General features: G+C 43.2%; 1 protein-coding gene across 1 annotated transcript in view; it reads left to right on the top strand.

Moving 5' to 3' along the window:
* Positions 1-931: 931 nt before the first annotated feature.
* The window catches only part of NRDC (nardilysin convertase), a 32782-nt gene continuing 19021 nt past the window's right edge, over positions 932-14692 (top strand). Inside the window, exons 1-8 of the mRNA XM_067301236.1 lie at positions 932-1165; positions 5983-6298; positions 6503-6584; positions 7899-8052; positions 9859-9932; positions 11368-11463; positions 12564-12686; positions 14168-14225. Of these exons, the coding sequence (XP_067157337.1) occupies positions 966-1165; positions 5983-6298; positions 6503-6584; positions 7899-8052; positions 9859-9932; positions 11368-11463; positions 12564-12686; positions 14168-14225 (1103 nt within the window). The 5' untranslated portion in view covers positions 932-965. The remainder of the gene's footprint in view (positions 1166-5982; positions 6299-6502; positions 6585-7898; positions 8053-9858; positions 9933-11367; positions 11464-12563; positions 12687-14167; positions 14226-14692) is intronic.

The following is a 14692-nucleotide window of genomic DNA, read 5'->3' as shown; positions in this document are numbered from 1 at the left end:
CAGGCTTTTTAGATCCTGAAACATGGGTACGTTTGGTCAAGTTCATTCGATCTGGTCGGCGTTTAGCTTCCTGACAGGCGCTGACGGTGGCCCGATCTCCCCGTGCCCCGTTTCCGCGCCGGGCTCGGCGCGCCGGCCCCACACAGCGCACCGCCGCCCGCTCCCCTGCGCCCTGGGCCCGGCCCGTCGGCGGGGCCGGACTTCGCCGCCTTGTTTCCGGGCTGCGCTAGAAAACCCACCGGCAAGGAGCGACGGGCCGCGGCCGGTGCCACACACGGCCACAACATGGCGCCCGAGGCCGCGGCGTGCCCCCCTCCTTGTGGGGCAAGGCGTCCCAGCCTACTGCTTTCTGATTGGATCGCTAGCGCTGAGCGACAGCTGCTTGGACCAATAGTTGAAGGACACTGGGGGAGAAAGCCGGCCTCCCACGTCGGCCCTTGGACTAATCCAAGACAAGAGCGGGGGGACATCTACTATAGCGGATAGGCCCGAATGTCGGGCCGGGGCGGCACAGTGAGAAGTCCCCGAGCTCTGCGTCTATTCTCATCCTTTTCTGTCCTGAGTCTGATTTCTGAAAGGGTCTGCTCTTCTCCCTCCCGTCTCTCCCCACTAATGGTTCCCCCCAGCCGCCCACGCCACCAGCATCCTTTCTACCAATCAGAGCCCTCTCGACCAAGCTCGGGCCGAGGATTGGCTGGCGCGCCCCACGTGACGCCGCGGCGGGCGCTGACTGGTGCGGGCGGGGAGGCCGCGGCGCCCGTCACCGCTCCTTCCTCGTGCGGCGGAAGCTGCGCGGGCGGCGGTGGCGGCGGGGAGGGAAGCGGCCGCCCGGCCCGGTGCGGCGGCGGCGGCGCATGCGCAGGCTCGTGGCCGCCTTCGCGCGCAGGGGGCGAGTAAGGTGCGTGGGGGCGGGGCGGGCGCGCAGCGCGGCCGGGCGCAGCCAGCCGGTGCCCGCCGCCGCCGCCATGCCCGGCAGGAACAAGGCGGCGGCCGGCTGCAGCTGCCCGGAGCTGCCGGCGGGGCAGCAGCAGCAGCCGGTGGAGGGCGGCCGCGACGCCAGAGGCCGCTCGCCTCAGCAGCGGGAGGAGGAGGAGGAGCGCGGGCCCGGCGCCAGCCTCGGCGACCCCGACATCGTCAAGTCCCCCAGCGACCCCAAGCAGTACCGGTGAGGGCGGGCGGCGCCGCCGGGCCTCTCCCGCCGCGGCCGTTGGCTGGGAGGGACCGCGGGGACGGGGGGGACGGGGGTCGCTGCGCAGGGGGCCCGGCCGAGCCGCACGGGAGCCCGGCGGCGGCTCGGTAACCGGGCGAGTCGCGGCTTCTCCGCCCTGGAAAACGGAGGCCGCGGGGTGGGGGGGTGCCGAGGGGGGTCCCGGTGAAAACGGGCAGTCAGGTTGGCTCGGCGTGGGCAGCTTGGGGCTTGAACAGAGAGAGACACGCACACGAAACGGTATTGGTGTTAAGACCCCGCTCTGATACTGCGTCTGCTCTAGGTGCGGGGCAATATATTTCAAACTGTTCGCTTGCAGCCCCCCTCCAGGTAACTCGCTGCTGAAGGTGGTCATCCGCAGCGTGAAATGCGGCCGAACTGGTGTTTCGGGGCAGATGCCGGCTTTTTTCTTTTTTCTTTATGAAGGCTGTTACTCTTCCTCTTTTAGATGAGTCTCCAAAGTTTTCACCAAAATGTGTCCGTGAGTTGAGACAAAAATTACTTTTACACTACCAAATTGCTCATGTTTTCATTTTTATGCTTATCAGTAATATCATTAAAAGTGTGGAGAAGCATCGCCTTGCCTAAGTGCAGCCCAGAGCAGCAGAGAGTTTATGGCCTTCTCCAGGGAGCAGCCAGCAAGCTCCAGCTTTTTGAATGGTGTCAAGCAGCCCTTCTCAAAGGGACGCTATGATCACTTTTTCTGTTAGGCAGAATATTATTCAGCCCATATTTAGATTATTATTTTTTTTTTAATCTTTATCCTTCATGATGTTTGATGTGTGTGGCCAGTGAACAGTCTCCCTAAGCCTAAATCTGGGGCTGAATTTTGGAATTGCAATGACATTGGTTTACAGTGAAATTCCCTGCTGGCTGCATGGAAAGGACTGCCCCCATTGGCTTAAGAAAAAAATTACTCTCTTCCTTTTTGTCCTACTTCCTTGCTGTGTCCTCCCGATTTCTGCCTGCCTGTCCTGCTTATGTTCTTACTCGTGCTACTCTGCAGGAGGCTTGTCTGTCTGAAAAGTTCTTTATAGAGACTCTGCCAGCTTAGGAAACTTCTGCCTTTACTACCTGGAGCAGCGCAGTAATGAAGCTCTGGGAGTCCAGTGAAAACAACGTCACTGGCTATCTTTTCTGAGGCTTAGGAACTGCCTCAGTGTGTAGCGAATTGGAGAGTGTGTTTGCTTATAACATGGAATAAACTAATATCAAAGTCTTTCAGAAATCCCGCTCTCCATGCTTAACAGATGTTCAGTTGGAAGCCAAGAATCATTTATTTTCAGTTTGATTTCCGTGGACAGCAAGCAAGCCTTGCACAAAACACACACAAATGTAATGTTACCATTAGGAAGGAGAATTTCAGTGTTGCTAAGAGTAAAGCATGCCTGTGTCAGCTAACCATATTCCAAATCTTCCATGCAAATTTAAAGGCAAGTGATCTAATGATGCATACACATTCTCTCTCCCCTGTTCACACATGGTGAGTTACACTGAAGGCCCTTGATAGTGGCCTTAATTTGTCCTTTTGGTGACATCAGTCTTGAAATATAACACTTTCCACCAAATTATCCTCTCAAATATGCTGACCCTCAAAACAGAAGTGCTGACAGAGGCTGTGCAGAATGTATTTTCAAAAGTGAGTTTGTTGGGGCAAAAGCGGTCGTCATAATCAAAGTTGTTTCTGTTCATGATATTGCTGTGTGTCAGAGCTAAGACTGATTAGTTACCTTAACTAAGTTTTCTTTCCCAAAAGGTGTGTTTTCTTTAAATTCATTCTCATCTGGAATTTCATGGGCTTGTATTGCTTCTTTTTGGTAATTTGGGAAAATAAAACATCTCCGTAAGTATTTACCACACACTGATAGGTATTTCAGTATTTACTTAACTGCTGAGCAGTTATCACTGACATAAGAAAATACCTTGGTGCGAGAACAATCCTGCTTAAACCTATCCATGATGTTTAACAGTATCTTTAAGAATTTGAATTTTATTTAGTTTTATTTATATCAGTGCCAGTATACTACTACTAAAAAGAAACTGGACTACATTTGCTTCTATGTTCAGTGATTGTATTTTTCTTATTGTATTTTGCATACTAATTGATGCCTATGTATTGATTACACTTGTCCTTTTCCATTGGACTGAAACATGGAAAAAGTAAAGAACACCTATGTCAGTTGGTGCCTCTTACTCAGTATAACCTAAACTGTTCTAGATTCTCCTTAACTGAAATCCGATAGCCTGCAACAGCTGCTTAATTCAAATGTTGCCTTGCTCCTGGGAGCCGTCTTTCTGTTGTAATATGTAACACCCACAAGCCTAAGGATGAGTAATGAAAAATTGAAATCATCTGCTCTGTTAGTATAATGGAGGTATGCGGCAAGAATAAACAAGAGCTACTGGATACAGCTGGCTAAACAGCTTTCTGGCAAACCTTTCTGGAAGAACAGCACCGTTCTCTTCTCTGCCCTCCACAACTGCATATTGATCGATCACTGGGAAGCGAATATTCCTCGTGGGGCATGAAAAGCTGAAGGTGACAGCTGTCTACGGAGGCGAAGACGACGTGCCGGAAGACATGCTGCAGCGATGTTGGCTGCGCTGTCTGGAGCTCTAGCGTTGAGTTCTCCAGAGGCTGAAGCACCGTGGATTGGCAGTACAGTGTGTCTGTTCTTAGGAGCCCTGTTACGTGTTCAGAAGAGCTGCAGCTACATGATGGAAAATATATATATGGTGCAAATGCACTTAGCTATTCCAAACTTTCAGAATATATGGGTGATTAACTTTGGACCAGAAATTTTATATCACATCTAGTTACTATCTGTAATTCCTGCCGTTAGTTGTGGTCTCTGCACGAGACCTATACACCGTGTACTGTAGTTAATTTAACAAAAAAATGCAATTGTGCTTTCACCTGATTGGATCAGATTTGTACTGTTGAGTGCTCTTGCAGCACACAAAACGGGTGTTAATGATCGTGACACTTTGGGCCAGAGTAAATGCTGTCTGTTCCACAGCTGATAAATGGTTATAATTCATAAACTTAACACAGCTATTAACATTAGTTATGTAGCTGCTTTCATAGACTTGGTAGTTTAAGAAGCGTAATGTGCTCTGTATCACAGAGCTGCTTAACTCTTGTCATGCTGCCCTCTCTACCCCTCTCCTCCAAATACTTTCCCATGAGATTCAGTAGGGAAAGAAATATCCTGGGCAGCTTGTTTTCAATCTGATCTGTGGTCTGCAGAGTCACAGTAAGTGGCCCGCAGCTCTGTGCGAGGCAGGGAAGTTTACACTGACTTCGTATTTTGAATTGGGATATTGATAATAGTGCATGCTTTTATCAGTGGGAAACATTGAAATTTTATAATCATGAATGAAATAATATGTGGGAAATTTCAGGAACCGTGGGTCTGGAAAATACACAATGTGCCTTTTATTTGGATACTTATGGTGTAGCTTGATCTGTAAAACTGCTTTAAAACTGCTGCTGCTGCTGCTAGTCAAATGAGTGACCTCACTGCAGAGCTCTGATCTGGTATAAACTTGCTGTACTCGCTTAGACTCCGTGGGGATGGCGGGGGGGTGGGATAGGACTGTTGGTTAGTTTTGTACCACCAGGCTTCATGCTGGATCAGATACCCCCGTCCCTGTTGTACTACTAATGTTGGATTAAAAATTTTCTTGAGTCAGAATTCCTTTCTTTTGCAGCTGGCGTAACAGCCAGCGTAAGCTCCCAGAAGGTGTGCGCTGGCTAATTTGACAAAATGTGACTGTGCCTGTTTCTGATCTGGCAAGAAACTTGTGCGAGATGTGGTATCAAAGTAGTGATACTTGCAATCCTTGCTCTGAAAAGTTATAGAATGGTACTGGACGTAAGTTTATATACGTATGTATATATACATGCACATATATATTACTTCTTGATAGCAACCCAACCATATACTCCATCGTATATTTTACTAAGGTTTCAGAAGAGATCTGTTCTAATACTTGCCCAATAAATTGGCCCCCTTCCTATGGAAAGCATAAATAAAATGGAGTCTCTGGGACCTGAACTCTGCCACAAAATACTTGTTTCCAAGAGCTCACCAAGTGTAGTAGGCTACTGTACACTGCCCTTTCTGCTTCAGAATATTCTCTGGAAATTTGGCTTTGCCTGTTTTGAGTATATAAAGTTTTCTCTAACCAGGTGCTAATAGCGTAAATAGTTCACAGAGAAGAATAAAAGCCCGAGTCAGTGTCCCTAACCTCATGAGAAGAAGGGCTTCCATTACCACTCTGAGTTGCTTCTTTCCTGCTCCTGCGGCTGCCTGCGCATCTCCTTGAGGCCTGAGTGCATTATGAGCGGCTCGCTGTGGAAACTGGTATTGGGCTCTATCTGCTTGTGAGAACCTGTCGTGATTACCTGTCCCTGGCTATGAGACTTTGAGTTTAGCCTTTTTCATAGATTTAAAGCTTATGATAGCTGTATGACAGTGATTGATTAAATTGTAAAAGCGATGCACTGCTGTACTAAGAATGGATAGTAATTCCATAATGGCTGATGCTTTGCGGATGGAACAAAAAGAACTTCAGTTTGTTGGAAACAGATTCGTATTTTTACTTTTCCTCTATAAAGCTGCTCATCATCTTAGCTAATCTCAGATTTTTATTAGGAAATCTGAGTTGAAGAGCATAGAACTGTTGTGGAAAATACAGAAATTCCCACATTTTCTGAAAATTCGTATCTGGGAAATGAGCATAGTCATTGTAAATAATTATTCTTTCAGGTATATCAGGCTGCAGAATGGCTTATGTGCACTTTTAATTTCGGATTTGAATAACCTGGATGGTGCCCCATCTGCGTTATCTTCGGAGGAGGACGACGACGATGATGAATCTGAAGAGGAAAGCGATGAGGATGACGACTCTGGAGCAGAGATCGAAGACGGCAGAGAAGGTTATGATGATGAGGACTGTGATGAGGAGGATGAGTGTGAGGACAATGATGGAGATAATGAGGATTTCAATGATCCTGATGACAGTGAATTAGAAGAGCTAGCTGAAAAGGAAGAAACAAGAAAGAGAGGTTGTACAGAAAAGCAGGTATGTACTTAAAGCTATAGAGCGAAAAATTATTGTACAGAAAGCTTTCTTGTGCTCTGAAACCTTGTGATTAGGCATTCAGACTAGCTCTTCTTCTTGGTATGTTTGTCCTGACTGATTTGTCTCATACTTCTGTCACTTTCTTGGAGCACTTCTTGAAGTATTCATTGAAGCAGCTTTTACTGAGTGTTGTGTTTTCTGTAGTCTGCAGCTGCCCTGTGCGTCGCTGTTGGCAGCTTCTCTGATCCTGAAGATCTGCCTGGATTAGCGCACTTCCTGGAACATAGTATGTATCTGCTCCTATTTCATCTTCTCCAACTTCTGTGCAAGATGAGTGCTGCTAGCTTTGAGTTTCTGCAGTATTTTAGTATGGTTTCCTATTTCAGCTACCCTGGAATTTATTTTGAATAGTTAGATAAGATCATGTTTTTATAAAAATACTGACTTGGTCAGGAACTCCGTATGAGAGGTGGTGTCACGTACCCTTTGGCAGGCTATGCATTAATGTGCACTTTTCCGTTATCCAGTAAACATGGGGGGGAGCTTGTTGCCTTTGGTCTTGTGAAGTTGCAAGTCGTATCTAGCCTGGAGCCATAGACCGCTTATCTGTGTAGTAAAGGATGATGAATTAGTAATACAGACACAGAAGCCGCATGAAGTTTCCAACTAGACATCCCCTAATATGCTACTCTTGACTTAAAGACTGATTGTGCCTAGAAAAGGTATTGCTATTTTAAGTCTATTTGAGCGTCTTACACTAAGTATTGCACAGATCACACAATCTGTTGCTAGAAGGTGCACTTTCTGTTCTGCCACTGTCTAATGTTGTCATGATACATGAAATGTTTTGTGTTTAAAAATAACTTTATTTTAAAAAAAGTGTGTTATAACCCCGGTCATTTAAAACGGTCTGTTTAGTCAAGCAGTAAAAATGGCATTAACCAGTTACTGAGGACATAACTTATGTTATTGCCAATGGAGTAGTTCGTCTAACCATGTCCTCAGGCTGCTTCTTAGCTTTGCTGATTCAAACCTGAATCGGTTTCCTGGAATTTGGCATCTCACATATGCTCTTTTACCTCGTGTTCAGAAGTGATGTCAAAAGTTAAAACTCAGTTTATTCTTGGATTTGGGACCTATCGAGTCAGTCCTGACAAGGACAGTGTGTCAGTGCTTGGCTGGAGCTGCTGTGGTGAGCTGAGCTGAGCCGCTCTGAGCAGCGAGCATGTTTGCACGGGTTCTCCACGTGTGGCAGGGCGGCAGGGTGCGCGAATGAGTGTGCAAGCGGAGGAGAGCCCGGTCTCCCGGGGAGTCCAGCCTGGGCTGGAGTCCTTTCTGGGCTTCAGCCTCTACTTGGTGTTACCAGGACCCAGTGGTTTCTTTATTAACAAGGTTGCATCTAGCTGGAATGTTGTATTAGCACAATGATTTGCATGGTTAAAAAAATCATTGAGCTGATAAGTGTGTTTAGTGGATGAGTGGTGCGTGTGAACTGTGGGACAGTTGTTGGTAACGCTGTGCTGAACAGGGGTGGTCGTAGCTGCAGTTAGGAATAACAGATGTTATATCATCTTCTTAATTTTGCTGATTTTTGTTCCAGTGGTTTTTATGGGCAGCTTGAAGTACCCAGATGAGAATGGGTTTGATGCGTTCCTGAAGAAGCACGGGGGCAGTGACAATGCTTCAACCGACTGTGAGCGGACAGTCTTCCAGTTTGATGTGCAGAGAAAATACTTCAAAGAAGCGCTTGATAGGTAACTTCATATAAATGGTGGTTAGCTATTAATGAATGTTTGTATGTGTTTCAGAAGGTTGAGTGTAACTGCTCAGATCTTCATTTTGGGGTGATTAATGCCATTGCTGAACTTCCATAGATCCTTGTGCTGCAACAGAGCATACTGAACATAAGGAAATACAATTTCTCTTTGGATATTTTACTGTTTTTTGAGCTAGTGGCTGTACAGCTGCTGTATGATTACACAGAATCTGTGTGTGAGGGCCATATGTCTTAAAGCACATAGCTTTGTGATTGGTTTACCACTCTTAAGAGTTCTCCTGTCATCAAACTTACTAGTTTATTCAATGTGACAACTTTTCAGAGGGGAAATGCCCCCAGAATCTGTAGTGACTCACCCTTGAACATAGCTATCTGGATAGAGTGGGTTTTTTGTTTCTTTTTTAAAGCTAGTTTATCAAGGTGGGGTGGTGGGGAAGCCTTGAATGTTATGTTACAGTGTGTGCCTCAAAAGGATACACTTAGCAATGCAGGTTATTCAGCAAAATATGTATCTTGTGCCCGGAAGTATATAAGTTGCTCATTTGTGCTATGAGCTATGTTAGGACAACACCTGTACCTAGACACCACCTGTCAGATTAGCAGCCTTCTGTGAGAGGAAATTACTTGTTCATGGGGGCATGTCAACTGAGTACGCCTGATGCTGTGAAACATCTCAGGAGGAGAGCTGACTCCACTGTGAATATGCTTTCATTAAAATGCATTCCTCCAATGAAGCCAAAAACTCATGTGTGCACGTTTTACCAAGTATTGCTTAAATCTTCCTTATTGGGCCAAATTTGGCTTTCATTAGTCCAGCTTTTAGAAATTTAAAAGTGCAGAAGAACCTAAAAATGTTACTGTGATATGTCAGTAGAGCTCGCTTAGTGGAAAGGAAACACAGAAATTAGGAGTTTTATAAAATAACATCTCATACAAAGAAGATAAATGGATGCTGATGATGATTTCTGCTCGTTCAAGCAATTTGGGGACTAAAGAAATTGAAAGACATCACATTTCAGATCAGTAGAAGGGAATAGTCTTTAGCTTAATGGATCGTGTAGCCGTAGAACTCAGTCAGTAACGTATTCCTGTTAACCTTTTGCTTCAATAAGTCCAGTGCAGCATTAAAAATAATACAGATAAAATAGATTATCTGGCAGCCTTGCACGGAGTCTCCAATCACTGCTAACTGTCCCTTTCCGTTGTTCTGTTCTCCAAGGGTACAGGAGAAAACATGTATCTGGAAAACAACATTCACATTTGTATTAGATAATAAAATTGTAATGGATATAAAAACTTATGTTTCAGGGCATAAATCAACAGTTTGTTGCCTGGAGTTAGGAAGAAACTTTCCCTATGGTCATGTTGTTTGTAATGAACAATTGAGGATTCTTGCATTTTTCCTCTGAAGCATCTGATACTGGCCACTGTTGGAGACAGGAACCAGACTAGATGGATCACTTGTCTGATCTGGTATGATCACTCTCAGGCTGTAAAGGCAGATCACGGATAACCCTGCATCCTTTAGTATTATCTCCCACCAGGTCCAACCAATTCACTCCCACGTTATGGAGCAGGGGGGCCTTGCCCTTTGGTTTTTGAAGCTATCACAGAACTGGCTTTGTCATTCCTTAAGATAATACAGTCCAGAATTACATAATTTGTAATAAGTCAAACAACTTTATAAACTAAAAATAGTAGGCGTTGGTTGGTTTTTTTTGTTTGTTTTTGTCCCAGCTTAATAGACACTGAAGAAAAGCCTATGAATTTTTCTCTTTCATAGGTGGGCACAGTTCTTTATTCACCCACTAATGATCAGGGATGCAATAGATCGAGAAGTCGAGGCTGTAGACAGTGGTAAGAGTTTCTTTTATCTGTTTGTTTAGCCCATCTTAAAGAAATGATACCTATATGACAACATTGTTTGTTTGTTTGTTGGTTCCCCTTTTGAGCCCTTCTGTCATAGCTCATTCAGCTTGACAGAGGGATTAAACTCCTAGATTTCTGTTTAAATTTCATGGATATCGGCGGCTGTTTAGGGGAGAGACCCTGAACATAGCGCCGTCACTGAGAGAATTTACCACCTCATTTCTCTAATCAGAAGTTAATTATTTGAGGTTGTTTGGCAGCAACCAGTAGGACAATTAAAGGAGCAGTGGGTACTTTTTGGCCAACAGCATGCCTGTAGCTCCAGCCTAGCCCCAGTGCTCTCTCCAGCCCTCTGTGGAGGTCATACAGAGAGCAGGGGTGATTGCACTTTTGTCTCCTAACCCTAACACCTGTAATAACTACAAATTCACGTGATTCTGATTCACAGAAGGAAATTGAGCCTGGCTTAGAAATGGGTGTTCGCTTATTGTACAATATATAATGAATACCTAAAAGTGAATTTTTAAAGATGGTTTGGAGAAAAAACTGCTATTGGCAGATGTACTGACAGGTTCAAATATGTATTCCAAGTTTTTCTTTTTCCTCGTTTTTCCACTGAAAAGGAAAAGCAGGCAATTGGATCTTTGAATTTAAATAAGTGTTAATATAAACGGATTTTTCTTGTAGTTTCTGGTATGGTTTCTTCAACAGCTTAAACTAACCTTCACTTCACTTATGCTAGCTTCATTATGCAGTTCCGCTCCTTCTGTTGTATTGACACCCAGTAAACTGTGTCAGCTTGATGAACTGGCTGCAGTGTGACCCAGCCAAAAGAATGAGTTTTCAGCTCTGCTCTGCATGATTCTTATTACCAGCAAAGACAGGAGCAGGAACATGCAGTTGCAGAGGGTGAATTCTTGCTTTTTGGTGGATGCCTGTATTCAGATCAGTGTAAACTAACCGTGAAACTGCAATGTTGGCAATTCTCTTGCTCAGCTTTCAATTTCTGATTTCATTATTTTGGTAGAAGTTGTATTATGTGATGTAAGAGAGAAGCAGATTTGTAATAGTTCTCTGGCCCTTCCTGCAGGGCCTGACTCGGTGGAAAATTGATGGCCTTGTACTCCTATTAAACTTAACAGAATTTGAGAGTGTTCAGACAGGACAGATTTGGGCTTTACGTGCTTCCTCTCCTTATCCTTTGCTTTGTTTGTCAGCAATGAACTAGATTTTTTTCTTCTCTTGACTTTTTATTTTGATTATTGCTAGCAAGTCATATTTCTTATCCTTCATCATCCATGAAAACAAAAGTATTCCAAGCTATGTCTGTGTGGTATGTCTCCTTTTCAAAGTGATTTTGTTTTGCATGGGAACCTGACCTCAAATTTTGATGCATGACATTGCAAATTCTTTAAATTAACAGAGTATCAGCTAGCAAGACCCTCTGATGCAAACAGAAAGGAAATGCTATTTGGGAGTCTTGCCAGGCCTGGACATCCTATGAAGAAATTTTTTTGGGGTAAGTTCTGCATTAATGCTATAAAAATGGTGATAATATTTTAATTTTTAACTACTTAAAAGATGCACTAACTTAAGAGGCGTTATCACTGCAAATACTAGGCTTGCTCAAATGTATGAGAACACCTTTTCATTTAACAGTGTAGCTCTTGTGAATAGAAGCAGCTGCCTTCATTTAAGATACTTTTCGTTCTGGTACTGCTTTTTGCTGACATTAAAGCTAGGTTGCCTTAGGCTTATAATCATTGTAATTTTTTGTTAGTGTAAAGGTAGTGTTCTCCGAGTCATCTCTGTCTTGGTTAAGCTTGTTTTTTCTATTAAAATTACCCTGGAAAGATAAATTATTTCTGGATTTGAATCTAAGGAAGCTTTTCAAAATAAATGTTTCATTGTTGAGGTTGCGGAAGTAGATCTTCACAGCCATGTGAGAGGAGTAGAATGGAAATTTGACCTTCCTATCCTGGACCGCACATTCCAAACAGAGTCTTAGTTCCCTCACGCTCATGCTGCTGCTAGGAATAAATTGCAAAGTGTGATGGGTAATAGAGATGGACAACTTTGAAATGTAGATAATTTTATGAAGTCCTGTAGTGGCATATACTAAACATCATATTTTTCCTCCTCCTTTAAATGCTTTTTTTCCTCCCCTGTTTTGAAAGTTGCATGGGTGAAAGAACAGCTGGCAACATACACCAAGAGCTGTGTAGTACACAGTATGGGTGATCCTGATATAGAGAAGTACTTTGTCCTCTCTTGTCATAGAAATATCAACTGCCCTTACTAGAAACTAGAAACTGGAAGAAGTTAAATTTCAGTTAACATTCTTTGAAATCCAAACTTCTAATGATTATTTTTGATGTGCTTACTACAGAAATCCTAGCTCCTGCTAGTGGGATGTGGGCATGCATTCAGCTTTGTCGACAGTTGACACTAAAACTTGCTGTTCTTTCCTCCACTCCACATACATGCATACATGAGACCTCTCCTGGTACAAGGAATCCAGGCGTAGACTCTGTGACAGTGGAGGAAAAGAAATTCCAGGTAGATATGGCCTTGACATAGCCAGTATCTAGGTAACTAACCACTTTTTTACATTTACAGGTAACGCAGATACACTCAAACATGAGCCTAAAATGAATAATATTGATACCTACACCAGACTGAGGGACTTCTGGCAGCGTCATTACTCTGCTCACTATATGACTTTAGTTGTCCAGTCTAAAGGTAACACCAGCTGTTCCTTAAAAGCAAGTTCTCTGCTGTCTTTGGAGTAGTGGTTTTGGCTCCAGCTTAGCTGTAGCCCAAGCCGTTTCAGTGGATTGTCCTGTCCTGCAGAGGTGTTTATATGTAGATTTTAGCCTGGTTTCCAAATGAAAGGAGGCTTATGCAATTGTGCTGTGTTACTGTCATCCTGCCACTTCTTGAGAAACTTTTAACTGAAACTGATGAAGGGGTCCAGATTAACGTGGGGGATGACGTCTCAAAGGTGTACTTTTAAACAAACACTTGTAGGAACATAGGATCATACCACTTAAATGACTTTTCCTGCAGTCAACAGTGAACCTGCGCAGAAAATGATGGAGAAACTGAGACTGGGTGTCCCTGTTGTCTTGCTCCTTTGTATAGGTCTTCTTCAAGAGAGGCTTTAAAATAAAACACATTCCTCTATGGAAAACAGTGGTTTTAAGACTGTTTCTCCATAGACTGAAAAATGCTGTGCAAATGGCCTTGGGTTTCATTTCAGCAAAGCACTTCAAACCTATGGTTGGTTTCTTCTGAGACTAAAAAGATATAAATTGCTTAGAAATTAAGCATGTACTTGAGAGCTGTGCTGAAAATAAATAGCTGAGTACATTCAAGTTTGGTTTGTGCTTTAAGTGTTTTGTTGAATGCCTAAAACTGATTGCAATTCCCATCTGTAGAAGGGAGGTGGTAATTCTTTTGTTCTCTACCCTTTTATTTTCTGTCTAGACTGTAAATGTCTTAGGGCATTGACTGTCTCTTTAATAATCATTTACGTAGCAATGGATTGATTGTACTGTTGTTTCTTCTGGTGATTGGGAAGAAAGCCATGGGAACTGATAGCCAGGCAGGTCAACTTTGTATTTCTCTCTGTTAAAACAAAAAACATGCCCTGAATCCTTCCTTTTCTTTTCATCTTTTTTTTTTTTTTTTAATGTACAGCATCACTTTTTGAATACAGAATTCTCGTCTGTACGCAGTTTTCCAATTGGTTGTTTTTTAAAAATAAGCTTCTAGTTCTTAACCCATTTCCTTTAGAAAAGAGAGCGGGGGGATGGAGTTCTTAGCACTGCAGGACTGTGCTTAGGTGCGCAAACTGCTGTATATGCGCTGGATTTGGAGTGATGGAATTGATCCAGCATGTACTGGTGATTTTGCAAATTCCTAAGTTGGTAGTTCTTTTTCAGTCATACCAGATGGTACCAAGCTTTAAATCCCAGTTGTCTCAGCCCTGAGATACTGGAAGTATATACAAAAACAGAGGTATGACCAAAGGTATAGTCTAGTGTATTTTAAGAATAGGTTCAAAGGAGCTTTGAAGCTTATAATTTATAACTTGCCAATTTTAAAATATGCTGACCTGCAGCCTCTTTAAAGTAACTTGACTGGTGAGGTAAGATAAATAATCTGTCTTACATTTTCAGGAAATTAATTTCTAACTTTATTTTTTCTCTCCTTACTAGAAACACTAGATACATTGGAAAAGTGGGTGATGGAAATCTTCTCTGAGATCCCAAATAAGTAAGATTCTTCTGATGCAAAATGACATTACAAACTGTAGAATTCTCTGGGTACAGTGCTCAAAATGACATTTAAAAAAAAAATCCCTTACTGGAGGTGTTATTTAATATTTGTTTATCCTCATCCAGAAAAAAAAAAGTGCAACTTGGAAAGTTAAAAACTGTCTTTAATTGCTTCAGGGAGACTTTGTGCATAGCAATTATTTAGCCTGCAAGCTGTGTGGCGCCAACTTGCAGTAGTGTTTGCTTAATCTGTGCTGATGTCTTTATTTTATGATGGAACCATTCAAACATGGAGGATCATTTTATATTTTTTATCTTTGCTTTGTGACAAAAATACTTAGCAGCAAAATAAATTAAGGTGGTGTCTCGAAGAGGAATGTAAGTGTCATCTTTAGAGTGCCAACTGATTAGGACTTGATCTGTTTTTAGTAATTCACTCCAGCGTGCTGTCTGAAGTGGGATTTC

Source organism: Apteryx mantelli, chromosome 8 (genome assembly GCF_036417845.1).
Source record: "Apteryx mantelli isolate bAptMan1 chromosome 8, bAptMan1.hap1, whole genome shotgun sequence".
Classification (NCBI taxonomy): Eukaryota; Metazoa; Chordata; class Aves; order Apterygiformes; family Apterygidae; genus Apteryx; species Apteryx mantelli.
The sequence above is the reverse complement of the archived record's forward strand: the minus strand, read 5'-3'. Positions and strand labels throughout refer to the sequence as shown.